Source organism: Mastacembelus armatus, chromosome 4 (genome assembly GCF_900324485.2).
Source record: "Mastacembelus armatus chromosome 4, fMasArm1.2, whole genome shotgun sequence".
Taxonomy (NCBI): Eukaryota; Metazoa; Chordata; class Actinopteri; order Synbranchiformes; family Mastacembelidae; genus Mastacembelus; species Mastacembelus armatus.
In genome coordinates this window covers 19,238,750-19,266,381 of record NC_046636.1, presented here as the reverse complement: position 1 = coordinate 19,266,381, position 27,632 = coordinate 19,238,750, and the positions used below count along the sequence as shown (strand labels likewise).

The following is a 27,632-nucleotide window of genomic DNA, read 5'->3' as shown; positions in this document are numbered from 1 at the left end:
GATAATATGAAGCAATTCTCAACTTGTCATTCTGGTATTAAAAGGAGAAATAAAAACAGACTTTCTGCTTCAAAATGAACTACACTGCACAAGTATCATCATCACTAATTGTAAATAATAAAAAGCATCTCATCCTTTCAATTATTCAGCTTTATGTCCTGGTTTTGGTTGACAGAAATGTAGTGATGACAAAATATTGTAAGTTCCTCTGATGCACAAATGCCAAGGCATCTGTACTGCAAGCTGAGTAGCTGTGTCTTATTAGATTTCCACAAACACAGTACACCTACGCACAACCTAAGTGGATTAAATATGACGGATGATGACATTTGGAGAAAAGGCTCTTTCAGATTACTCAAATCTAATCTGGAACTCTAAATCAGGACTAATCAGTTGCTTTTCAAAGAAGCTTCAATCATAGGGGGAATTTCTGGCTTGCAAACTGGGTTTCTCACAAAAAACGGCTGTTCTTTTATACAGCGTCATTTTCAGGTTTTTTTTTTTTTTTTTTTTAAAAACAGCTTGAGGAGTGATTGCATGTGAGTGTGGCTGCTTTTTATGTGCCAGTTTTGCCATAGAAAGTATCCAAAGACTTGTCCAGTCTAAATGCTGGACAGCAGTTGTTGCAAAAGACCTTAATAATTTTGTGTATTTTAGATGGAGCTCAAATGAATGCGATGAAAAGTTTTCTTGTGACATCACAGAGCCAAGTGTGTAACATTAACTTTTTTCAGTTAACTCCTTCAAGACCCTGTGAAACAACTATAGTGCATGAAAATACACTATAGTTGTTTCAAATTAAAGGCTCATCAAAGACACCCCATTAATGACACCAATAAAACTTGGCTATAGGAAGACAATGATCGAGTCCAGTAGTGGGCTAGAGATCGCAGCCCCACTTTGATTAATCTTGTTAATTACTAGCCTTAGGGTCTCCACAACTGCTAGGGCTCTTTCTCCTTGTACCCTGCCAAAAAGAAGGGGCTTGTGTGCCATCAGAATCTTTGTAATTACAAAAGTCTCACACTCTGGGACCGACTCTCCCATAGCCCTGCATATACAGTAGAGAAACATGTCGGACTAAAATCAGTTTTAGCATTACAGTGGTGATTATATGTATATTATTCAGTGGGGTAGGAAGGAGGCTCTGTGGATTTGCAGAGCAGCATGTGCCTACGCTTGAACTCTCTACTAATGAGTCCCTACAGTCACCTCAGTCGCGCCCTCGTCCTCTTTCAATCTCTCAGTTAATTCAGCTGTCGCCTTCTTTAACCACAAGATGACCCTTCTCCCTCTTCCTCCACTCCAGTAACAGCCAGCTGCTGTCAGCCGGGGATGCACACCCTATCCTTAACTAGTTCTAGCTACCTTAACTCACATATGACCCATTTCTCAAATCCCACGTCCTTGGTTTACCAACCTTCAGCCAACCATCCTTATAGTTGGCAAAGAGCAGCAACTGCACACATGGTATAGCAACGCACAGAGCTCATGCCAGGTCTGAATTGCATACACATTCACCAAAAAAATTAGGCCAACAAGGTTTTGAGGGACATTCCTCTGCAAAATGACTATACTTTGCTTAAGCCAGTAGATCTTTTTGACCTATGTCTAATGTGAACCAATTAAGGTCTTTACATCAGTACGCACCAACGTGAAGCCGAATATCTCATAATACCAGTTAAATACATGTCCCTGTAGCTATAATACACCTACACATGCTATCATGGTGTGCTGTGTGATTATGTGCTGATATAAAGCCTGCTCCAGAGTCCCTGTGAATGTATTGAGTGAGGTATCTAATGGGCATGGGAACTAATTCCAGGGCAAAGGGGATTAAAGGCTAAAGAAGAGAGAGCAGCAGAGGGATGGCACTCGCTGGCAGCAGAGGGTACAGAGGGCGGAAAAACAGAAATGAAATATAAATGCACAGAATCCTCGTCTTTTGAATCCTATTTTGCGAAATAGTATTAAAATTGGTGTTTTGTTGAATCTTGGCAGCTATATTTTTTAAAGTGAGAATTAAAATTAAATATCAAGTGCTTCAGAGAAAAAAAAGAAATACTACTGGACGGTCAAACAAATGTTTTAGGAAAATCATGATGTCTAATCTATCCAAAGTCTGTAAGGTGTCTCTCATTCTCATTATACCCTGATTACAATGATGAGCCTGCTTTCCAGACTACTGCATATGCTGATCAGTGAAAAAAGAAGGGTCCAAAAATACCAGGGGTAGGTGCATCATACACACCTGCAATGTGCTCAAGAGCCTCGAGCCAGTTTCAAAAAACATTGTTCCAGTGATACAAAACTACTTTTGTGGGTCACTGAGTGGGCTAATCGAGGAAGCCTTATGCCAGTTTTATTCTATTAACCCACTATCCCACATTGTTTTTTTTCTTCAGCCTTTAACACCATATATGTGGCATTTGTTTGGTTTTGTAGTAGAACCAGTAGACTAGGACACACTTTCCCCAGACTAAAAAAAGCACAAAGAAAACCGACATAATGAGAGATAGAGAAATGAGATAAGAGACAATAGCATGTAACGATCAGTTGGGTATGAGTGAGTGAGAGCGTGCCAGATGAAGGACTGCCTTACTGTTAATGGGATATTTGCACTATTGCAACCCATCAGATGTATTTTCATTTTGGGGAAAAAAAGATGTCTGAAATACTGACACTAACAATGGATCAGTTTCAGTTTATTTAATTGGATTTCACTTTGTTCTCACTAATTGCCAACGAGTAGTCAATGGTGAAATTTCTTTTTAATTCCAAAACTTCCTTCGGTGGTAGAAAAAAAAGAAAGCAACATGCAGTAAAAGCAATGAAATTAGGTACTACACACCTTTCATACTTTCTTGTAATTAGCAGCAAATGCTAATGCACAGCCTAAATGTGAAAAACTAGCTCTATTGCCCCATAAAAATGAAAAATGATATGCTTAAAAAATATCTTTAGAAAAGTGTGAGTGAGATGAACTGGAGTATGTTTCTTACCGAAATATTCCTCAGATGGAGGATGATCCATGTCAAACAGCATCTTCTTCGTCAGCCGCTCCAGCTCATCTTCAGGGTGGGCCATGGGACCACTGCCCTGAAATCCAAAGAAGAAACAGTGCTGTGATTCACAAAGCACACCAGGGTAATGCAGGTGATTTCAGCACTTTCTTGTAAACATAGCTAGCTCAATGATAAATGAGCAAAAATACTGCTTAAATAACAGGTGAAAAATGAATGAAGCGTTTAACACAATACATCCAAGTTTAACTTAAAGATTCAGAAAACTCTGACTTCAATAAATCAGGATGTAGCACTGTCTCAAGGTCAAACAAAACGTTCACTGTAATTATCATGCAGTAGACGGTTTTCAGTCTGCCTTTCTCCTCTGAGATATTTGACCCTGGCTCAGGCCCCGGTGGTGTAAAGCCCAGAAGGTTGTGCATACCCTTCTGTGCAACACAAGCATGTGGAAAAAAACTGTGACCCTGACTAATCCTTGTGTTTGGAATATAATGATAACAGAAAGAAAAGAGGCGGCAAACATTAGAGGAAAGGTACTTTTTAAAGTCTTGTACATTTGGGCAGATCGGTCAGGAGATAGTTATTTAGTCACACTCTGAGCACAAAAGACTTTCTTGGGGCCTAATCTGTAAGAGATTTTAGAGGAATGTCATAACCCTATGAAGATGCCACTTCCTTCCTTTCCTTGTGAGCCTGCCCTCCCCTCTTATCATGCAGTCTCTGACATCTACCTGCTGTGTCTCTGTATGGGGCTGACGTGTTGTCCCTGACATTTTCTGCCAATCACTCGTATCCCCTTCCCCCTCCCCGTGCCCCGGCTTATGCTGCAATCCCGTCACAGGTGTGTTCTTTGTAGACACCCTGGAGACCCAAAGTTGACTCTTCGTGCGGCGCAGCCAAGCTTTTCGAGAAATCAGTGACACTTGGATGAACTTCCCTAGATCTGGGGGCTGGCTGGATCTTTATAGTAGATTTGATTTTCAATATTGTATCACAGGGCAAGATCTGCACTGACCTTACAGGTGTTCCTAATTGTGACATCTGGGAACTAGGTGAATGGTACTCATCAATAGCAGATTGAGTGAAAAAATGTTTTTGTATTCAGAAGAAAACAGTAATTACAGATCTTGTCGCACAACTGTTCTGATATTATTGATGACTAAATCTGTATGCACGTAATTGTCATTAGTATGAATTTGTATGCGTCAGTCAGGATTTCAAGAATTTACATTAAACCAGGTGTAAGTTTAACAACACATAAAAGATGGCAATGTAAATGTTCATCAGATCTGGTGAAAACATGCCATACTCCACAGAGTCCACTTCCAGGGACAGTGAGAAATGCTGAGCTCTGCTTACTGTCCTCAGTGTATCAAGGACCATCTAGAGTTTATGATGCATGACTTCTACTTGGCCCAGCTCAGGATGCAGCACGCTGATAATGGAAGCCAAAACAGTAGGCCTCATTAACTCTGAGGGATCGACATGTTCGACGTGCAAATCTTCCTGCCTTGCTGGCGCACTCTCTAGAGAGCAGCTGGACCTGAGCTCTTGGATTCCTTGGCACCTTGCGCCTTCGTAGCCACTCAAGCATAAACAGCTAGGATCACATCACGGAGGATTAAGGAAGAGATGAAAGGAACATTCTTCAGTGGCTGGATATTCTTCAATTGTCACTTCAAATGACATGACTTTTTAAAAATTAAATAAACAAGAGTTAATGAGGGAATATGGAGGGTTAATGGAGGGTTGAATTCAAATACAACATCATGCACAAAAGAAAGGACAAGTCTGCACATTGTACATATACCACAAAGAAGGACTTGTTGTCACTGTCTGCTCATTATACTTGTGCTGTTAGTTTGAGAGAGTGAAGAGGACGATTTAACATTGTTAATCTTAGCACCACATCAAAAGCACATTGGAGAGGGAACAAAATGCTGCTATTACCAGAAACAGACTTTTGAGTTTAAGCTTCATTTATACCTTATCCACTCTTTGACACCCTGCAGCAACGCACTGCCAGAGAGTTTAAAGCACCTTGTTAGGGAGTCTTTTGTGACAGCACGGAAAAATTTTTCACTTGAATAAGAGAAAGAAATTGCTTCCCTGCATGCTTTATGATTGCTTCGCAGTTCTTGTTCAGCTTTTCAGAGGCAACAATAGAAACCATACAGCAGCTATACGTGCAGCAGACATAATTTTTTTCAGTTAAATCTGGCTCAATTCAGTAAATTGTTTGCCTACACCCCTAGGACACACTGCTGCAGTTTCATTGAAGTCGGTGCTAAAATGAAGTGGTGACTGAGTTAACAGCTGCACCTATTTTCCTGGTATGTTGAGGCTTATAGTTCCAGGTCATCTGCCATATTTTTAGTGGCAGAAAGTCTATCAGTTATAATACTCCTTAAAGAAGATCCCGATGGAGCATCAAATGCCATCCGATTGACAAACGATTTTCACAGCACTGTTAAATGCCAGACCACTTCATGTCAAAACAACAGTACGATCTGTAAGTGACCACTGTTGCATGCTACCTAATCCAGCATGACAGTGAAAGGTGAGCACACAAAGCAGTCTGGGAGGCGATCACTGCCTCACTGCCACCTCTATGAATAAAGCTGTGCCCACCACCCACTGTGGAATTGGCATTATGTCAGAACTGATTATGTGAGGAATGGAGGGTGGGGTGGGCGGAGGGGGCTCATTTCGTGCTCCCCCCCTGACACTCTGACAGCACTGTGTCCTGCTACAAACCAAACCTCAGGCTCTGTCTTTCCTGCTTCCACTGCAGTGATAGAGAGACAGCTGCTCTCGGAACATCTGATCTACACCTTTGTTAGGAAAGGTGGAATAAAGGAGTGCAACTGACAGAGAAGCTGGAACTAAACTATTTGCAAATCATGAACTATGGTAAAAAATTGGGGGAATTTCCAGAACTGCAGGGACAGAAGTCTCACATTGCTACAGATTTATTTGAAAAACTGAGAAATATGCAAAACAGCTGGAATATTATTACATTCAAGACTTCAAATTTGAGTTAAACTCTTAAGGAATCAGGGGCTGTATCCTTATATTCAGCGCAGTACCTTTTTTTTTTCCACAGTTTAAAAGTAGCTTGCAAAGACAATGAGAACCATTGCATAAACAGCACGAACCACTGAGCAGAAAGTGATAACCAGAAGGGGAAGAGTAAAAGCTCTGAAAAGCGAGCCAAATGAAAGACAACTGCAAAACAAAACTGTCTCCAAACCTGCAGCCACCTATCAGGTTCGGTTTTGCTTCCTGTGAACTAAATATTGCACCTTCAACCAAAAGCATTCTCTCTCTCTTTTTACAATAGCTTCACATTTCCTGCACAATCAGCACAAACTGAAGAGAGACATAATCACCCACAGACATATTTATCCACAGATTAAATGATGATGGACTTTACAATACAACATTCTCTTTGGTGTCAATGGAGATGCAGCTTTCACTGCTTAAAAGAGAAGCTTTAGCCAGCGCACAATCTGACACCCTGGCTTTTTGTCTCCCTAAATCACAATGGCATTATTTGAAATGGACATACAGCCATTGAAAGGAAATGTCTTATTAAAAATATCAGTAATAAGAACCATAACAACAGTAAATGGAATGGACTGTTGCATTAGTTAGGGTTCATGAGGGATTGGATTTTTATTGGATTGGAATATCTAAAAAAAGCATTTGTTGCTACGACATTAAATGAGTGATTATAGCAGCTTAGGCGACTCTGTTTTACCAAAACAATGAAAGGATTGCTGGATCAGTCACACTATCCTTTCAATGACTTAGTGTGTGTTTGCGTGTGTGTTAGTGGGTGTTTTTGAGGAGAGGGGGCTTCAGTGTGTTGTGTGTCAAAAACAGGGCTAAAACAATTAAATATGTTTTTTTTTTTTTTTTTAAATATATACAATGTATGTATATTAAGAGCCATCAATTTAAAGTGGATCACTTTATTTGATTACACAGATCTATTTTGTCTGGGATACAGAGTGAGTATCCCACTTCAAAACAGAGTGGTTCATCTGGGGGGAAAAAAATAATATTTGTGGGAAAGATGCTTTGTCATTTTTCTGGCGGTTCCGTATTTAATTTAAGAATGTGTTCAATCTGCGAGAGGAATCACATGTTAGTGGCTTTATGTAATCCAGCTGATGAATTTGCTGCTTGCGATGTTAAACAGGTTGAGTAATCTGAAATCCATTACACTTTCAGAAGAACCATCACAGCGCTGCAAAATTAAGCTCAAGGCCACCTTCTGAGGAGGCACAGATAAAGTATACATTCTCCAAACAAAATAGGTCATACTGTTTCAGTTCCAATTAAATACTGAGAAAAAAATAACAGCCAACTGAAGAGCAGCTGAGAAAAGAGCAGCCAACGATAATTAAAAATTAACCAATTCCATAATTGCCATTTTCCAAAGACATTCAAATCTCTGCCGTAAACTGAATTCATATAAAAGGGATGAATTTCAGGGTGTTCAGAAACATGTAATGTATGTATAGGGCCTTTCAATGTTTGGAAGATTGTGCATGTGTAAAAACTAGGTCATCTGTTCAGAACTGACACATCCCCCCGCAAACAGATATTTGAAAATCTGGGCATAGAGAGGGGTGCCACAAGCGATCTGAAAAATAATAATAATAATAATAAAACAACAACAACAAATGACTGCACAAATTGTTGGGACAGAGATAAAACTTATCTGGTGTCTCTTTGTGTTCCACTACAAACCCGTGAATATAGCAAGCACCATATTACAGAGGATGCAGGTTTTCCTGGTTTGGGTGAGAACACAAAGTATTTCCCTTCATGTGGCAGCACAGATCTATATTTAAACACATGTGGTGGACATAATGAAGATTCATACAGGTTATGTCTTAAAATCTACGTATTGGCAACCTGCACTTCCCTTTTGTAATACACAGTGTTGTCGATCTCCTGTGTAATTTTACCTCTTAAGCAAACCATGATATATCCTCCTCCTTTCCACCTAAACAGCCCCATGGTTTATCGGAATGACACCCTGAAGGATATCTCTGGACCAAAGACTACCATTAAATTGCTGGACCTGACAATACACAAATCCTGATGCACTCAGGGATGTCTTCCTTGGTGAGAAAAAATGTTTAGAAAGTGTACACGTTTCATGGACTCTGAGCCAGGCGTTTTGTGGACAGAAGAGGATGTTGAGAGAGGAGAGAGGAATCCAGTCTCAGCAACACTCCAGAAAAGGACTAAACTTGTTTATGTGCAGAGAGGTGTTCAAAGGCAGGAGTCCATGTCCAGGAGGAGCCAGCAGGGGCCACTGTTTATGCAGGTGGTGCCTGAGCTAAGATAACTGTGTATAGTATCTTCATGTACTTAAAGGGGAAAATGCTTTGGTCAGTACATGAGTACAGTGAAGCTGTGTTATTGTGCTGAAAAGTGCTTTTTCATTATTCAAAGCTAAACATAAAAAAACCTAATTATTTACGTAACTGTTATGATTTTAACACTATCGCAAAAGCAATTTTAAAAACTGAAAAGTACTTTTTTACTTTTACTTGGTTTTGTTGAATCAATTGAAATGTGTTAGCAACAAACAATACATATACATGCACAGTTTAATATATATTTTTTTGTTTTTCTAGGACTTGGAGTGAATAGACAAAGGTCGTCCAACTGTCACCCAGCATTCCCCAGCATCATTAACTAACCAGACTTTATGCTGCAGAATAAAAACACATCTGCATCACTTCACTACAGGCCAGACAGGAGAGGATGAAAACAAGAAAATAAACAAACTGCACAGACATTTTTGACTGCCGGGGCTCACTGAACTGCAATGACAGGTATTGATCCGTCCAGTTATTTACCAGCCATTCTGTTTGTCTCAGAGGGGGCCATAGGAGAACAGGGTGGCAGGGCCTATTATTTACAAGTGGTTATGTGACAAACACTTCGATCTACTGAAGGTTACCACTGACCAAATGAATCAGCCAATCAACAACTAGCAAAATAGAAAGCAGATGACAGAAAAGCCCTTTAGTTGTAAGTGAAACCAATAAGGATTATTACTCAAATGAAGTCTTTTCAAGTTAAATAATTTCACTGTATGGTTTTGTAGATAATTAGGGACTTGACATCACACTTTGAAACCTTCAGATGTAATACTATGACAGTTTTGCTTCTCAGTTTTATGTCAGTCAAAACTGTGTGTGACCATACTTACCTATACACAGTGTGATGCAACTACACTTTAGAGTAGATTCCAGGAAACAGATCCTGCTAATTCTCTAGAGTTCTTTCCAGAGCCATTCATTTTCCAAGGAAAATACATGTGGGTACTAGAGATTTTTATCATGAGTCTACAAGCACTCTAGCTGTGTGGTTAGATGCAGTTAGAATCACATGAATAAAGTGAAGCGCAACATCTGTGAGTGAAATAACAGCAAATGCAGTGTTTTAATTAGGGTTTACTACAGATTGATGTTTATTTTATGTAACAGTTGTGTTCTAGTCACTTAGTAGTCCCTGCTGGGTCGGCAGCACATATACAGTACTGTGTGAAAGGCCTACTGCAGTAATTCAGGTTTTGGTTTTGTTGCCTTGAGATAACTGTTTTGTGATTTGGCGCTTTAAAAATAAATTGAATAAGAAAGTTGCGTTTATACAGTATATTTAAAGGTATCCCATGACGTTTCTTATAAACAAACAAATCTTTACTATTTGACCTTTCATTACTACCAACTGTCCACCACAGCCTGAAACGACTGGAAGAACATGTGGCCAAGAGATCCAAACAAAATCACTGCACCATAGCACTACCTTTAATTTTCCAACCACTGATGTCTAACAGTAAATATGACCCATTCTTCTGCAGTGCACTGTGACAACCTGAGTTTATCATTAATGCTAGTGAATAATTCAAAATCTTAATACATACATCTTTAAATAATTTAGCATTTTACATAATGGTTTCATAATTTAAGAAGAAATCCTTCATAAGAGCTTTTTAACTCTATACCCAAGTGACACATTCAAATTTTCTGATGACCAATACACACTTGTTGTGATACACACACAGACACTGACTGCCATATCTGTAGAGGCCTGTCACAAAAGGTGCAGAGCTCTGATCATCCCTCATTTTGGCATTTATGTTCCTCATATTTATCAATACTACCTTTTGCCTCTGTTGCCATTAATGGACCTAATTCCTTTTTGTTGTCGCTTGTGGCTATATTTGCATTTGAGATTTGTTACAGCTCAAGCCTGGAAGCACTCACTGGTGTGTTGATGTGGAGATCAACTTTCAATCATTGACCCAAGGATCAGGTCTAGCAGAGCGACCTTTAGTCTTTGAAGTATTCAGTAAGTGCCATGTCATCCGACATGTTTGTAGGCACAGCAGTAATTATATACACTGTCTTGTATGTGTGTAATGCTACAGGAATCCCTGTCACACAAGCCTGGCTCCAGTGGAAGTGTACTGTCTTTTGATGGTTACAAATCAGTCAACTCATATCAGCCAATGGATTTAATATTCCAAAATCACATGAACAAGGCTTTTTCTGTCGTATGGATTCTTACTGAATAAACAGTGAGATTTTTTTTAAAATCATTAACTGTATATTGAAATGATCCACATCATATTTTTATTTCTAATTTCAGAAAGTACATTGGATTAGGCCTTTCACTATTAACATAATGAAACGGTACTTAAGAGAAACAGAGACTTTTAAAATCATTTTAGGCTTTTGTCTCTAATGCTTTGCACCTTACAGATTCTGCTCAGAGTTCACAGTGGCGCTTCAGCTTCCCAGATTTCTTTCTATGTCACTGTGGATAATTGCAAATCGCATGAAATTCACAGCTTAGTTTCAAAACATCAAGGACAAATTGTTATGCACATCCCTGTCTGATGTCTACTGCAGTTTCAAGTGAAAGACATATCTGTAATGTTTATGTTTGTAAAAAATGGTACCCTTATGTGTGGTTGTATTTACTGCTTACATTATGAATCAACTTAAATGACTCACAGCTGTGAGCTGATTCACTATGGATATTTTTTTAATCTAAGAATTCACTTAAAATATGCTAATGTATATAAAAATGTTGATGATAATCTTTCCATTTTTTATGCTGGACCTTTTCAACCAGCCTGACACTGAAATGCAGAAATTGCATAATAATTTACTTTTGAAAACAAAAGAGGTTTATTTTCATTTTATAATCATGTCTCACATTCAGGTACATTCAGGTACTAAGTGCCGTTTTTGACCACTGGCCATGCTATGCAACAGTGTCTGCATTAGTAGAAGGCATGGGTCTGTTTGCATCATGCGTGCATCAACAGGTCTAATATCCACTATTTATTATTAATGTGAGTGTTGTTAGAATATTGGCTCCACTCAAGTTAAGAGTTAATTTTAGGTGAAAAAATTATGAGAATGAATCATAATGAACAAACAGCAAAGCACGTGTTATTTTTGCCTATAAGTATAAAATTGTTTTCTTGAACAGCCTGAGAAGAAACAAAGAAATAGATGAAAGGGCAGAGTGCCTCACAGGTGTAATTGAAGTATTCATACTTAGATGTGAGGGGGTGTGCTTTTCAAAATCATGACTCATTTTGTTTTTAATTGTGCTGTGAAGACAATAACACTGAAGAACTGCATGGAATATGTTCTAATTATATTTTCAGGCTCATTACTTGCACTTTTCACCCAAACATACAGACACACACGCACACGCGCACAGCGACACGCACACACGCACGCACATGCACACACAGTCTTATTTTATTTTAGTGGTGTCATTTTTCTGAAAGCTCCACTGTACGTACATTAATTGGTACAGAGAAACACAACACTGAAATAGAAATCATGATTGTGTCCTTTAAACACGGTGACATTTGAATAGCAAACCAACAAATGTGTGGAGGTACATGGTGAGAATTAAAACATCTTTTCTAGTGTGGTTTAGCAAAAATAGAAAGTAGCTTTAAGGAATTCTAAAGAATCATTTATTTTTCATGCAGCCAGAGGGAAATTTTGTACACTTGTACAGTTTTTAAAGACAAGCACACAAAAATCTGTGGAAAAGCTTTCAATGTAATGTTTTTGATGGTGCTGTGACATAAATGAAAATACTGTAACTCATGGTGTCAGAAAAAGAGAGTGACTATAACATCAATCACTAATCTGAACCAAGGTCCTATGTTTTTTTTTTCCAAATGGCTGCTTCAAAATTGGTATGTAACACTTATTAAAACAATGAAAAATATGGGACTTATGTGGTTCAGAATTACCATTTGTTTATTGTATAGAACAAAGTGCAATTTGTTTACGAGGTACATCTACACTCAAAGAAAGGATCACAGGTCTGCAGGTAACATGTGTTCATCTTGATGAAGCCCTGGGCTCTCTCACTTGTGCACTCGCACATGGTGACGCTGTACCAGGAGGAGAATCTTATGTTGCAGCCTATAGAAGAGCTTGTAACCCTGCACTCAGTCGGCTGGCTTTTTTTAAGAACTATACATAGTTCTTCAGTTTTGGGGGCAGCTAGGGTCAATCACCCAAAGACATGACATTGATCTTTCCAGGTATAAATGTGCCACAGTACTTTTAAAGTTGTGCATTATGTCATGCTGATGTCAATAAATCAGAAATCATTATTACTCACAGTGGCTCATCTAATCTAGGGCACCACAGCCTTTAATCTAAGGTAATTTTTGGCTCCCACCTGTTTTTGGTGTACAGGTGACTGCTGAAGTGCAGGGATGTTTCATTGAGTTGGCTATTTTTTCTAAACTTAACTTTCAATGGTTATTATTCATTTTGTGTTTATAATTTAAAAAAGTTCTTATTCCTCGTTTCTTCTTAAAGCTTTTGTTTTTGAGCAGGGCTATATAAAAAAGCAGGGCTATAAAAAAATGTGGACATAGACAGAGAAGTGCCTAACCTGGATGGATGGATTTTCACAGGTGTTAGATGCATTCTTTTAAATTGGTGTTTTAGCTGTAGCTTTGAAAACACAATCCTGGGAGATTAAGAGGGTTATCTCAGGTCACAAATTTAGAAGAGTACTTTGGACACATGGTGATAGCACCATATGAAAATGTTCTTGTGCAGGTCAAAAGGCAAAGTGGCCAGGGCTGGAAGGCAGAGAAATGTCAGATATTTAAACATGTTTGACAGTTGAAACCATCATTGACCTTCAAGGGGCCTTTAACTGGCTGCAGGGATTGAGCAGTTCAAAATAATCCTCCCCTGTCAAACGTCACTCAAGCTCAGCAGCAACACAAGTCATCATGCAGCTTAGCCTTCTTCCAATTTTGGGAAAGACGAGAGAGTCTCCTGGAAATTGGTATGCTAACCGGCAGCCATGAAATCTGTTAATTTTTTACACTACAATAAAGATCAAACACTTGTGGATTTGGGTAATTAAGCATCCTCAGAGCCTGTTGCGAAGTGAAAAGCTGTTCGTACACCTTCACTATACGTGTGAGTAAGAACACTGGGGGATTGGGTGATGGGTGGCAGAGGGTGACACGGGGTGGGGGAGCAGAGCAGACGAGCTAATCAGAACAACTCTAGATCACAGAATTTCATCCAAGGACTTCATCTTGGACTTCTAATGACACTGACCTTCTATGAATACACTTAATTATGGGAAATGATCTCTTTAATAAAGTCCTCAATCAAAGTCACAGACCCCCTAATGAGAAAGTCCCGGGTATTACATAAAGTCACCATTAACACAAAGTGACTTGAGATAATTTTTGATAATTATGTCAAATATGTAAATAGTTCCTCTAATTGACTATGTTTTGGATTATTTACACAACAGATTAAAAAGAGGCACTGCCCTCTTCTTTTAAGTAGATTTAACACTATTTGTAAAAGGTTATGAACATGTCACAACATTTGGGTCAAGGAGAGTGGAGATCATAAAGGCAAAGTTGACAGATTTTGCTTTCATTCTAATCTGGCTTTTATAGTGTCTCTAGTCTGTTTGGGCATTAAAGATCTGCTATACAAAAAACAGATTAAAACTAAGGTTTGGATACAAATGTTTTAGGGGAGGGCTGGGTCAAACATGATGTGACACCACTGAGTCATTTACAGCACAGTCTTTAGATGAATGTTTGCATACAGAACATTAACTTTCCCGATATGTTTCAATGCATTCAAAAAAAGCACGGAGCGAGGCGCAGGGACCATTATCCTAATATAGTGCATCCTTGGGAAAGAAAGACAAAAATATATATAGTCTACATGCAGAATCTGTAAAATTAGAGATTTGCTTTTATCTGAAATCAAAGAGATGCTCACAAATATATTAAACGCCACCTTTTGTTTTTTTAATAATGCATCATACTGGGACCAAAGCAAGCTTTTCAAGGAAAATGTAGACTTTTGTTTTGAACAAATATAATTAGACTTATTTTTAAGATACTTGCTGCAATGTTGAAGCTAATTTGTATTTAGTAAAGTGTAGTCCTTGATGGGCTATTCCCACAGGCTGGGAGGCCCTGTTTGTATTGTGAACTAGCATAAAATCCTTGAATTAAAGAAAACTCAAGGGCTTTGCACTTTCCAGAGATTGTTGACAGCGGGATATATTGAGATTAGAACAGATGTCTCTGTGGCACAGTCTACTCTGTTTTAAGGGCTGACAATATTTTGTAATTCTTCTCAATCATGTACTGTACAGTTCTATAAAAAACTTCCAGTGACCTCAGTACAATGCTTTTGAAGGCTCAAGGCCAGGACTATGATTACATTAAATATGATGGGGGGTTTAGTATGCTGCTTTTCCACATTATTGTAGATACTTTTGTATTAGATACTATTTATTTGTAGTATTAAATGGCATAAATACAGCATCATGCTGCTAAAGAAGTATTCAACTGTTGGAATGATAAACATGAATTACTCTAGTCTACAAAACCCAGAAAATGGAAGGACAATCTAGTCTCAATGACAGATCATTAGGCCCTTATGTACTGTTGCTGAGCCACTATGGCACAGATTATGGTATACTTTACAACACGACTGAAAGATACTCAAAGACTGACAATGACTAACTTGATCAAACACTAGAGCTTGACAGTACCTGGCCCACAGAATTCAAGGACATGGTTTATGGTAAGAGGACGTTGCTGACCCAAGTGAAAGCTCTGGGTCATGTTCATGATGATAAAATGGAACAAGACTTTTATGGACAGACAGATTATTTCAGTCATGCAAATATTTATCATGGAAAACTGTATAAAGAAGGAACTAAGGCTCAAACCAAAGCTTTTACCACTATGCTCCAACTATGATCCAACCCACAACTATGGACAGTATCTTAAAAAGAAACTAAATTTCTGGACACAAATGGTAGAAACTAGTTGGCTTCCCATGGTATCGGCACTCACCCTTTTAGTTAGGCAGAGGAGTTCAAATATACCATGGAGTTTTAAAGTACAACTGCTACACTTTTGACAAAAACCAATTGAGGTAGTTCAAGCGTCCAATCAGGACGCCTCCCAGACTCCTCCCTGTGGAGGTATTCCAGGGATAGCTGAGTGGGAGGAAGCCCCAGGGCAAACCTAGAACACACTGAAGGGATTAAATATCCCAGCTGGCCTGGAAATGCCTTGGGGTTCTCAAGAAGCAGCTAGGAGATGTGGAAATGGATGTCTGGGCTACTATTCTTAACCTACTGGCATCTACTCGATAGTGTAAACTGATGAAAACAAAGGGATTGAAAGTAGCCTCAGCCACAACAACTATATGTATGTAAAAAAACTGAAATAAGCAGGGAAAGCTTTTATGTTTTCTGCCCTGAGTTAGAAATGTAGCTTTATTTCAACTATAATTTCAGTAAGTAAAATTTAACTGATTGTGTTTTGCATGTATCAGTGGTCTTACCTTTGGTGGAACAGCTGGTCCAGAGCTATAAGGAACCAAGCTTGGTGGTACATCTGTGATGAAGGTCTTCTTGGGACCTGGAGGCTGGTATGTTTGGGTGGGGGCAGGGTCGGGCCTCCTGGAGCTTAGGCTACCGACTTGGGGTACTCCTGGGTGGTGCTGCTCTTGATATGCACCCTGGGCCATGGGGGAAAAGCCAGGCTGTGGCGGTCCATATGCAAAGTCGGGACCTCTGGGCTGGGCAGGCATGTACTGTACCTGTGCAGGGCTGCGAATGGGCTGCTGGCCAAAATGGTGCCCACCTGGGGCTTGATGCTGTGGGCCGGGCTGGGCTGCCCGCACCTGGACATTGAAGGTCGGCTGACTCGGGGTGGAAGCTGTAGCGTAAGAGGCCGGGACAGGCTGAGGAGCCATGTGGCTTTGAGGCTTGGTTCCTGGGCTGACCGAAGAAGAGGGGATAGAAGAGACTCCCCCAGGAGCTTGAGGTTTGGGCGTGGACTTTTTGGTGGCAGTCAGAGGCGGCTGAGTTGGAATGACCATTCGCTTGTAACCAGTAACGGGAGCATTGGGAGTGGAACCTGCTGAGGACCCAGAGTTCTGAAAAACAGCAGAAAAATGTGCTCCCATTAAAAAAACAAAACAAAACAAAAAAAAAAAAAAAACAGCGACACAACTATATTTCTCTGCAACAAATTAAATTAAATCAGCATGTTAACATGCTCAGTAGCAATTCTAATATTCTTATGCTAAACAGATATCTATTATATATTATTCAACACATAAGTTTACCATCTTATTTTAGCATGTTAACAAGCAAACCTTTGAACATAAGCACAAACTGCAGCTGAGGTTGATGGAAATGTCATGAACTTTAAAGGAATGTGGTCATAAGTCAAAGTATTGGATATGCTGAAATTTTGGCCTGATGCTGGTGCGAGATGAAAAGTCAGGAGACCATCAGAGTTGTTAATCTGTCCTTGATAAAAATGATTAAATCTTGCTGAATGGTATAAATACAACAGTTATATTCAAGAGATATCTACTGACAGCGTGGGTTACACTTAAATGATTATCCACCCTGCCTCACCAAGTCAATTACAAGGCTAGCTCGACAGCAGAGGCTCTACACTGCACGCGACCATCCATAATCTATGGCTAATAAAGCAAGAGGGGAAGGGATAAATTGTTTGGCAGAGGACGCCATGACAGCAGATTGGCAATGGCACATGACACTTGTGCTGACTCTAGCTGCTTGGAAGGGAAAGGTGTTAAATCACTGAGATTTGTGATGCTGGTGTTCCTAGGAAGAGACGGCTGTAAAGCAGCAACACAACCCGCCGCTGCTGATATTCCCAGTATTTGAACAACTGTGGCATTTTGATCTAATGTCCAATAGCTACACTGGCTGCACAGGCCAAACTATAACAAAATATTGCAGCTAATAGCACAAAAAAAAACAACAACACTTCACTCAGATATCAGAGGCTCTGCCCTGAGTGTCTTTCATGTAAGTAATAATTGTTTTACACTACAACTACATATCGGTGTCAGACATTCAGCCAGTCTAAAAAGGGTCTATCATTAACCTTGGACGGCCTTATTAGGTTACTGCCTGAAGCCGAAAATCGGAGTCAATTACTAAATTTCCAGCACTATGGGAACAAAAACGAACAGTTGTAGTCTTTAGACCCTTTGCAACTCAGTTTGATGAGATGTCTTCTAAATTGGGGCAGAGCAACAATTCCAATCGATTTCTCATAAAAGTTGATCAAAGCTGCAGAAATGACACAAACAGCTGTGGTTTACAGCTCTGATACACTCCCTAGTAATAGCTTGCTGAAACTGAATTTAATAAATACTTATGTTTTCATTCTACCAAAGGAAAAAAGTATAGTTTTGTGATCCTAATAATGTACTGAGATAAAAAAAAAAAAGAATTATAAGTTTGGGTAAAAGAGGTGCGTGCAACAACTTTGTGTAAATCCCATCTAATCTAAGTCAGAGGGGAGGCCCTAAGGAACCATTAAAATCTACAGAAAATATTTCTTGCTCTCACTGATTTCTGTTTCAGTGATTAGTGCTGATGTTTATTTAAAAAGTGAGTCTGTCTGCATATGTATGGAAAAATCTCCACTATGCCCTTTAGGAAGTAAAATTACTTAATTTAAATGTTTCATGGCTTTTAAATACTCTAGATTATTAATTTATCTTTAAGGCCTTAAAACCTACAGTAACATTTGGTAAGCAGAGCAGTGGAAATGCAAATTGGTCCCCTTAAAATAATTACACTGTCATGGTACATTTTCCACAAATTACATTAAGAGAATGGATTCACCCCGTTCAGAGGGCGAAGAAACTCATCAAACGCATACAACCTGAACCAAAATGTCTGTGTAGTGGGTAAGATTTTCATATTCCCTAAACTATTATTGGTTTGTTGTATTTCTCTGACTTGTTAATGTGAATTGCAGTGGTCTGAGATGATATCATGACTAAAATGTGAAGAGATTATTATGTAGGGCATGAACAGTATACATTGATTATGTCGCTTTCTTTTTCAGGAAACAAGATTTGGCTTTTAAGTTTCCAGTCGTTCTCTCACGTTCTAATTGAATATGAGGTAAATTCATGGCTTTTGGATTAATGCTTTACTAAAAAAAAACTGTTTAGAAAATGCTTTCACTTTGCTCATTTTATAGGGTAATATTTAATATTTTAACTAGAAATTTAAATTACACTATTATTATATACTGACACCACCATAACAAAAACATTTGTTCTGTTTCTTCTTTTGTGAAAGTTTTTTTTCTTCAGATTATATATTATATATAAGATATTTTTTATTAGATTAACATGTTTTGCTATTACTACATATGGAAAATATGTACATTTTATAGTTTTGTTTTAAAAACATACAGTATCTTGTGATATCATAAGATCATTTCATTATGATACCAAATCACTGTATCTTGCTATGGCAACTTTCATAATAAAGTATATCACAATATGGTAAAGTATGTAAAAGTACAAAGTTAAAAATAATTAAAAATGTCATGTTTATGCTTCATGCAACAGTTTCCATTGTTCTGTTTTCTAAACATAGTTTACTCATATTTTTTGCAATTTCAGACTCACAATTTGGTAAAACATGAATATGAAATTTTCATTGTAATAAAATTTTACTGAAAGTTGAACAGACGCTGCCCTTATGAGAGAGTCTGAAATCTACCATGCAGCATCAGTCTCAGTGTGTACTGTGTTGTCTCTAACACCCCCTCCACACACAAACATAACACATACAGTTTTTGAAAAAGTTTTCCACAACCCCTTCAGAAAAGTGAACCTTCACCCTATACTGTAATTCAGACTGACTTTGCAAACAACTTAAGTGTGAAATTTCACAGAGACTCTCAAGAAAGCCTTTTGACACATTAAAAAAGATTAGGAGAGACTATACAAGCCTTGGGGGGGGGCTGAGTAAAACTGTTAACTTTGCATTTCAAACCACAAGTGTGGGGGATTTTTTTAAAGCAAGCTTGGGGAAAACCCCTAAAGAGGCAGAAGTTCTGCATCTTTTCAGACTCATCTAAGACCTTAGATATTTTTCTCTCAACTTTTTTTTTTTTTTCCCTGCTCCTTATTCATATAGAGCCGATGCCCTTGACTGCTGGCTCTACTGTCCATTTGCATCTGTCTATTTCAGCACTTACCCTATGACCATGGAAGAATCCCTAGTCAACACACACTAATCTTTCCCCACGTTCAGTCATCTTAACAAAAGTCACATTTAGCAATCTGACAGCCTCAGCACAGCCATGCAATTGAGGGCATCAGTTCTGTTCCTAACACAGTTCAAGATAACACACATTAAGTATGATTAAACATTGTCTCTGTGGAACATGGTGAGACCTCAAGCTGTTTTGAACCGTCTTTCCTGTAGCAGATAAAGTCTATTATACACATTGGGAACCTTCCGCTCTACATATCTTTTATGTGCATATTTGATTGTCTTTTGCTCCTCCAAGTGATCGCTGTGCAGCTGCCCTCATCTTTAAACAAAAGGGCTACTTCAGCAATATTTTTATTCAAAACACATTAATAACAATAGATGTTTAATGGGTGCTCTCTCTGTCACGTTCTGTCTTTTGAGAAACAGTGGTTTTATTTTTCATTTGATGAAACCATTTTCTTCATTGAGCAATAATACAACAATTACAACTGTCATAATAACAATAAAGTTGAGGTTTATTAAGCTACTTGCGGCGCATCGATCGAACGTATGCAGCTGTCACAGCTACAACTTGGTTGCACATTTTAAATGTGTGCATTAAAATTAAATGTCACAACCTGAAAGTAACTATGTCTCAACCTATTTCTCTTGCAGATGAATCAAACATGAGTAGGATGTATGATGTAGGATGTAGGATGAGTAGGATGATCACATGGGTAATTTGAAGAAATTACAGTGCACAATAGGTTGAAATTGTCTTTTTTTTTTTTTGGATAAATTCATTCATTTATACACTGTGCAGCAATTACAGAAGCACTTTTAATATAGGGGGAGATGTTGAAACACAAAAAGAGGCAGGCAGGAGTCAAATACACAGCACACGACATGCAGACAGTTTGGTTTTACGAACCAAGACAAACTGAAGACGATGTAGTTGAACATTAAGATCGTGTTTCAAATTTCAGTTATGTAATCCCCCAAAAACTGGGTTTCAGAAAAAAAAAAAGTATGTAATATTTCTTGTATGATGTAACAACATCATAAAAAGTAGGGCATATTACTCACTGATGCAACTAAAAAAATTATTTTCAGGGCTACTGTGTGGGAAAGAAAGTCCCCGAGAGTCACCGATCATGGCACTTCTGGAGGCTATCTTTACAAAAGAGGGAAATGTGTCTTTTGTATCTCTCACACAGCAGAAACTAATTGTTTCTTTCACCACCTGCAGATCCACCGGCCAGTCCTCTCACTATACCTCCCTGACTCATCCCTGTAATGAGCTTTTCACGCACTTGTGACCTGTCCCACTTCAAGAGTTTAATACTGCACAGTTGAAATTGTCTCGCACTTGCACTGTGTCGTTGTCTTTAATAAGCAACTCTTCACTGTTCTCTCAGAAGCTCTGTGTGTTTGCATGTGTACACGTGTTATTGGGAAGAGGAATAATATGGGATGACAGCTGTTGATGGTAAGCCTTTTAGCGTTGTTACTAGGACTTCATGATGTAAAGAGGCAGGTTACACTGACAGTCACAGCTTCCTGACTCCAACTGAATTTGTCATTGGCTCACCCTGTTAATAAAAGACAAAGGAGTGATACTATGCAGTTTATTTGACTAACGAACATTGACAGAACACACTGAGTGCCCGAAGGCAGGCTCCTCTCTCCACAGTTGGCTGCCCCTGTCAAAACTCAGAACCTGCTGCCAGATTGACCTTAAGGTCAATGGGCGCCACCAGCACTGTGGCAACATCTCTGCTACATGCAGCAACAAAGCAATCAAAGAGAATAACAGCACATAAAACAAACAGAGAGGAAAAAGTTAAACACCACCAAGCCCTTTAATTACAGAGCTGGAGTGTCAACTTGATGCAGTATGGTCAGATCTTGAAGACAAGTTGCAGAAACACACACACACACACACACACACACACACACGCAGACAGACACACACACACACACACACACACACACACACACACACACACACACACACACACTCGTAGCATCAAGGGTCTGAAGAGTAAAATATCCATTGCATAAAAGTTGCTGCCTACAGCCTTGACCTTTAATAAGAATATGAGCACGGCTGGCTGCCATGCCAGAGTCATGTCTGACAGAAACAGAAGCTGGATAATTGAAGCCAACATTTCTCAGATAAAGAGAAAAACACGATATTTCATCTGATAACCAGGAATTTTATATGTACAAACTTTGGCATTCCATTTCAGAGGCTCTCCAAAAAAAGAAAGAGACTAGAATTAGTCTGTGCAAGCAGGTTATTACAAGTCATAGTTACAATTAATGTTAGGCAAAATCCAGCAGCTGCATTAACTGTGACAGCAGCAAAAGATACATTCAGGTGATGCCTTATATGACAATGCCCACTTGTGAAGGTCATGGGGGAATGAATGGGCTGACAAAACACAGGGCTCAGCTTTGATGAGGGAGACTGCTGTTTGTTCCCCGCTTCTTAGCCTTAACCGCGTTTTTATTATTGTACCCATGACAACGAAGGATCTCTAAATTAACAAAGCACTTATTTTATCACCAATCCTCATCAAACTGAACCAAGTTGTTCCTGTGCCTAAATCTGACAAATCAATACACCTAACTGCAGGTTAATTACTGTAACCATGATGATAAAGTTCCAGTACAACACTGCTGCAACACCCCGCATGACTGTTATTCTAACCATGAAAAAAGGAGGTCCAGCATACTTCCCAATATATGGCCACTACTTCAGGTAATAGAGCTTCTGCATTGACAAAGAGTAGGGAGAAGTAGCACTTGTTGCATTTTCTTAATGACTGACCCCGGTGTTCACTGGGAACCATAAGACAAACCAGTGCTACTACATGCACCTTGTTACATATGTTCCTGCCTGATGAAAATGTATTCTGCCTTGAGAAAAGCTTAATCAAAAGTGTGTCAGTCTGAATCATTCAAAACAAGGGCACAAAATGTCATAATGTACACACTACAGTGCCTCCAGCTGGCCACACGTGACAAACAGGCCAGTCGGGAGAGTGAATAAATGTGCATCGAATTTAACATTATCAATAAAGTGGTGGTGATTATACTGTAACGCCTCAACAAGACAGCAATAAACTTATTTCCTAAATGTCAAATTGTTTCCTATGTATAAAATTTTTTTCTTCTTACTTACTGTTAAAATATTTCTGATGACTCATCTTGAGGTCGGGGCATATACACAAATTTATCAGAGCAAATGTGACTTGAGTCAGCTCGAGTTAGCAAACTCTACCCATCATATAAAATCACACTTAACCATTAGCTTGTGGGTCATAGTGACTAGCAGAGCACTATCACAGGACGAGGTGGTGTCTTTGGAAATCTTCTAGCAAAATCTTTGCTTAAATTTCCAAAGAATGTGGCTACGGTCTTCTTCCTCAATCTCTCCATCGTGCACTACCTCCAGCTCTCTAGTGTGTTTTCTTTGCTGCCCATTTCTGAATCGCTTCCAAAAGATTGGATCTTAACCTCACTCTGGTATTGCATGAGCTAAACATGCTCTATCTTCTATGTCACTGTGAGGTTCAACCTGATTTATTTATTTAACTGTTTATTAACTCTATACTATACTCTTCCAAGTATTTCTGCCTATTTCAACCAATGACAAGTACACCTGAAGCTAGAAAGAACTGAAATGGTGAACCCGTCCCCTGAATTGCCTCCAGAGCTTAAGTCTCATAAGGGCAGCAGATGAAAGGTCACCAACCCTATCATACCCTCAGCACCACCAGGGTGGTCTGGAGAATGCATTCCCTGCGATCGTTCAGCAGCCGCCATGATCAGTGGGAGTCTTGGGAGCGAGCAGCGAGGGCCTATCATTCTGCCATGTTGTGACAGCGAGTGCCATCCGCAATGCTCTGCCTGTTGAGAGATGGGAGTGTCATGGCATGGCTTGACTGGCACAGTGTGAAGTAAAGCCTCCTTAGGGCACTCCTGTGGATTCATCTCAGCAGCAGCTTCAGCTAAACTGTCAGCAGACTTCAATAATGTCTGTCTGCTTTGTATGGACATGACGATTTATTACACAGACAGGCTATTTGAAACAGAAAACAGAAAAAATACAAACAGACCATTATGTACGGTTCTGCCGCTCATCTGCTGACGTAGTCATGAACACAGTGATGTTGGCTTTAGTATTTCATACATTATAAATCAAACCGAGACAAAAACAGTAAATGCAAATTCTTATTCTGTGTTGGAACATTTAAAGACATAAAGTGTGGATTGTATTTGAAAAATAAATGAAACTTCCCACTTCCCCAGTTTATTCCCTACAGATGGGGAATAAACCTGGGCTTCTTTTTAACTTTTTTACTTAAACTTAAAATCCTAATTCTATGAGGTAACCGTCTTTCAGTTTCCTGAAGCACTGAAATATTAAAAAAATGGGAATATACAGTAACTATTAACAGCAAACTTTTTGCCAAGTGTTTGATGATACGTAAAGCATGTGACATGGAGAATGCTGTTTGTACAGCGGCACAGTCAGACCTGATCCAACCAGACAATATCTAGACTTAACAGAGCACATTTTAACATTTGCAGCATCTGGGTCTGCTAGAATCAATGCAGGAATCACATTATATTTTCTACATATACATTATACACACAGCTAATACAGTTACTAATATTTAGGGTGTTCACAGTGCAGTAAGTTCCCTCAGGGTACCATGAATATTTCGAAGAACTGGTGAACTTAACATCTGTTTTGACTAGAAGAACTAGGGATTAAATATAGTTTCTCTACAGGACAGGTCCAGATGACAAATTTTTAATAACATTTCAAATGTTATTAAGTTTTAATTTGACTGACCTGTAGTAGCAATGCAGAACACTGTCATCTGGCCAAATGTGGCCATGTAAGGCCACACTGGTCCTTCTTCAGGACCAGCTTTCTGTGTTTACAGTCTCACCCAAGACAAACCGAGTGGGAACCAAGGGGAATATGATTTATATTACAATAAAATATTCACTGCTTAGTGATTAGTGACATTAGTGATCATCAGTGCACTTCATTGACTGACTGTAATTGAGGTGGAATCATGACTGTAAGTGAGTCACACATCTTTGGTCCCAGTTGTAGCACTGCCAGAAGGCAGCCTAGTGACAGCTGAGTAGTGCTCCCTCTTTGAATCCATCTAGAAAGACTCCACCACATTTTAAAGCAGCACACACACAGACACACACGCACACACAACTGTGGAAGTTGACCACGGTGGTGGGTGTGTGTCATTTAGGGAACTGAGGCTATCGATATTTTATTTATTATGCCGCGAAAAATTGTTAAGCAGCATGTGGATGAAACAGACAAGAAAACCTTTTTCATTTCAATTTATATCTTATCACAACAGACAGAATCAGAATAGGGTGCAGCTCTAATGGAGAAAGTGCATTAGAATTTAACTGGGACAAAAAATGTCACTGCTTAACGTGACATCTCTGCCTAATGTTACTTGGTTACTGAATTAGTTTGTGGACAACTAATAAAATTTTCAGCTCTGTGCACACGTCTCTGCTCAACAAGGCACGATAATAAACGGCTGTCCATTTTAGTGACCATCACATTAAACACAAAAAGACACAATAACTTGTTTTCAGCATTGAAATCTGTGAGAGTTTTTTTTAATTAGTGTCGTAAATCAGTTACTGTGTGACAAACTTGCAATGCCACCTATATTTGACTATGTTTATATAAAGCTGACACTGTTGACTCTTGCATTCTTGTGTTTCTTCAAGTGCATATTAGCTGAATATGACTGGTAATTTGCAGCCATCTGCTACAAGCCGTGAGCCAATACTATCAATCTCTGTCTGTGAAGGAGGTGAATACAAATACATATTTGACAAAACATGTTATTCATAAAAACAGACCAAACAAATCAGAACAATCAAATCAAATATTATGTTAAATTCTAAATATATTTCAGACTTATGTTCTCATGTCTGTACTTTTAGACTTAGAGAATGTGTAAAGATAAAAACATATTTACATTTCTTGGCAGCGTGCAAAGAGCAGCCGAAACTGGCTCTTTTAGTATTTCAGTAGGAGGGACTCTGATTCATTTGATTACTAGAAATGCACTAGAGGTCAGTGTGAATTACAGGTCACAGTAGTAAAAGCCTGTGAAGCCTCCACCAAAGCAGCAGCGCTGCTCTGGTGCTTGATGAGCACACTATTTTGACACTCATCTGGGTCTCCTTGTTAACTCCCCCACAACAGATCTGATGTGTTTAGACAGGCCTACACTGCATGTTAGCAGGGCTGGTTGATTCCAGTGCAGCAAACTTCAAGGATTTACCATGAACATGCTCTTTTATGTGTCTTTTAATCACAAAGTTAGACCTAGAATTATGGGCAAAAAGGATTACAAAATCTTATAACATGATATCAAACTTGATGTAGGGCCGAATATGACTAAACCAAACCCTACGCTAATTCTAATATAACTCTAAAACGTGATGCAGGTACCAGTCATGTATGAAACACAAAGCAGTACGTCTAGTTTGTGTAACAGATCCAAGCCTTTTCAAGGCTTAGACTCCATTCAAAGTGTGATATAATAGCTCAAAGACAACTTAATCTGTGATTGCATTTATTTGAGTGCCCATTGCAGTGCCTTGCCAGATGATATAAAGTTATATCGCAACTTGTACTTCTCACACACTATCTTAGTTACTTCCCTTGGGAGCTTCTGGTTTCTGTAGTGTTCATGTCACTCACCCAAACAGCACCTATGCAGATTGTGAGCATATGCAAAACATCAATTGTATGAAAAATAACTGATTTCAATGAATAGATGAAACTGAATTGACTTTCAAGGGACAAAATCATCTAGCTAATATAAATGTCCAAAAACATGTGTGGCATTATGTGCAATAATCTGGTGGTACAAGAAAAAGCAGAAACCTCTGAAAGAATAAAAAGCCACACATATCAGTTTGGCTTAATTTTTGCTGTCGCAGGATAAAGCAAACAAACTGTAACACAAACTTAGTTAAGTGTGTCAAATAACAAATGGCATCTAAGATGGAAGTGGAGAGAGAACAAATGGGAATTATATAATGATCACATTTCATTACCCACTGCTATGCCACAGAGAATACCAACTAAAGCAAACAAAATTGTTTTGATGTCTGCGAAGCATCAGTGCCAGCTGAATGTTTGCAGGACTGCTACTAAGATTTTTATGAATGAGCAGTAACGTCCATTTTAATTTCATCTGGGAGGCGATCACACAACCCCTTGCTGATTCCAAATTTAACACTGGGATGAAGATTCCTCTCCCAGAAGCTTGAACAGGAGAGCGCAGGGTGGCCTATTGATTTTGAAGAGCTTATGCTCAGAAAGCTGTAAATCAAGAGCACTCTTTACTCATTGCTTATACAAGCAAGATTACTGTGCAGCGGTTGTGCCAATGCTAGAATATGAATCCATTACACACACACACACACACACACACACACACACACACACACACACACACACACACACACACACACACACAGACCAGTGTTGTATTGTAGAATAATGCATTGGATGAACACAAGCACAGACTGACAGGAGCAGGTGGGGAGGGGAAAAGGTCAACCTGAGTTAATCAGCTAGAATCAGCATCAGCTGAAAAGGGAGGGAGGGAGGGAGAGTTTCTGTTTGTGTATGTATATGTTTATAAGACTGAAAAATAATCTATCAAATAAAAAGCAGAATGTCTTCCATGTGCAAAAAGCTCACAGAAAAGACACCAAAATAGCAAAAGGGCATCAACACAGAGATATTAGCTTTACTGAGAAAACATTCAACAAAATGTATGACACATAATTACTCATGATTAATCAATGTCGTAGCATCAATGCATATTGAGACACAGGTGGCGCGGCTTCTCACTCTAAACTCAAAAAGCT

General features: G+C 39.0%; 1 protein-coding gene across 5 annotated transcripts in view; it reads right to left on the bottom strand.

Moving 5' to 3' along the window:
- The window catches only part of lpp (LIM domain containing preferred translocation partner in lipoma), a 145,990-nt gene that overhangs the window by 31,288 nt on the left and 87,070 nt on the right, over window positions 1-27,632 (bottom strand). For all 5 annotated transcript variants that reach the window (XM_026304850.1, XM_026304848.2, XM_026304853.1 and 2 more), the window contains 2 exons: window positions 15,965-16,561; window positions 3,003-3,099 (listed from right to left, as the gene is read on the bottom strand). In XM_026304850.1, coding sequence (XP_026160635.1) covers window positions 3,003-3,099; window positions 15,965-16,561 — 694 coding nt within the window. The remainder of the gene's footprint in view (window positions 1-3,002; window positions 3,100-15,964; window positions 16,562-27,632) is intronic.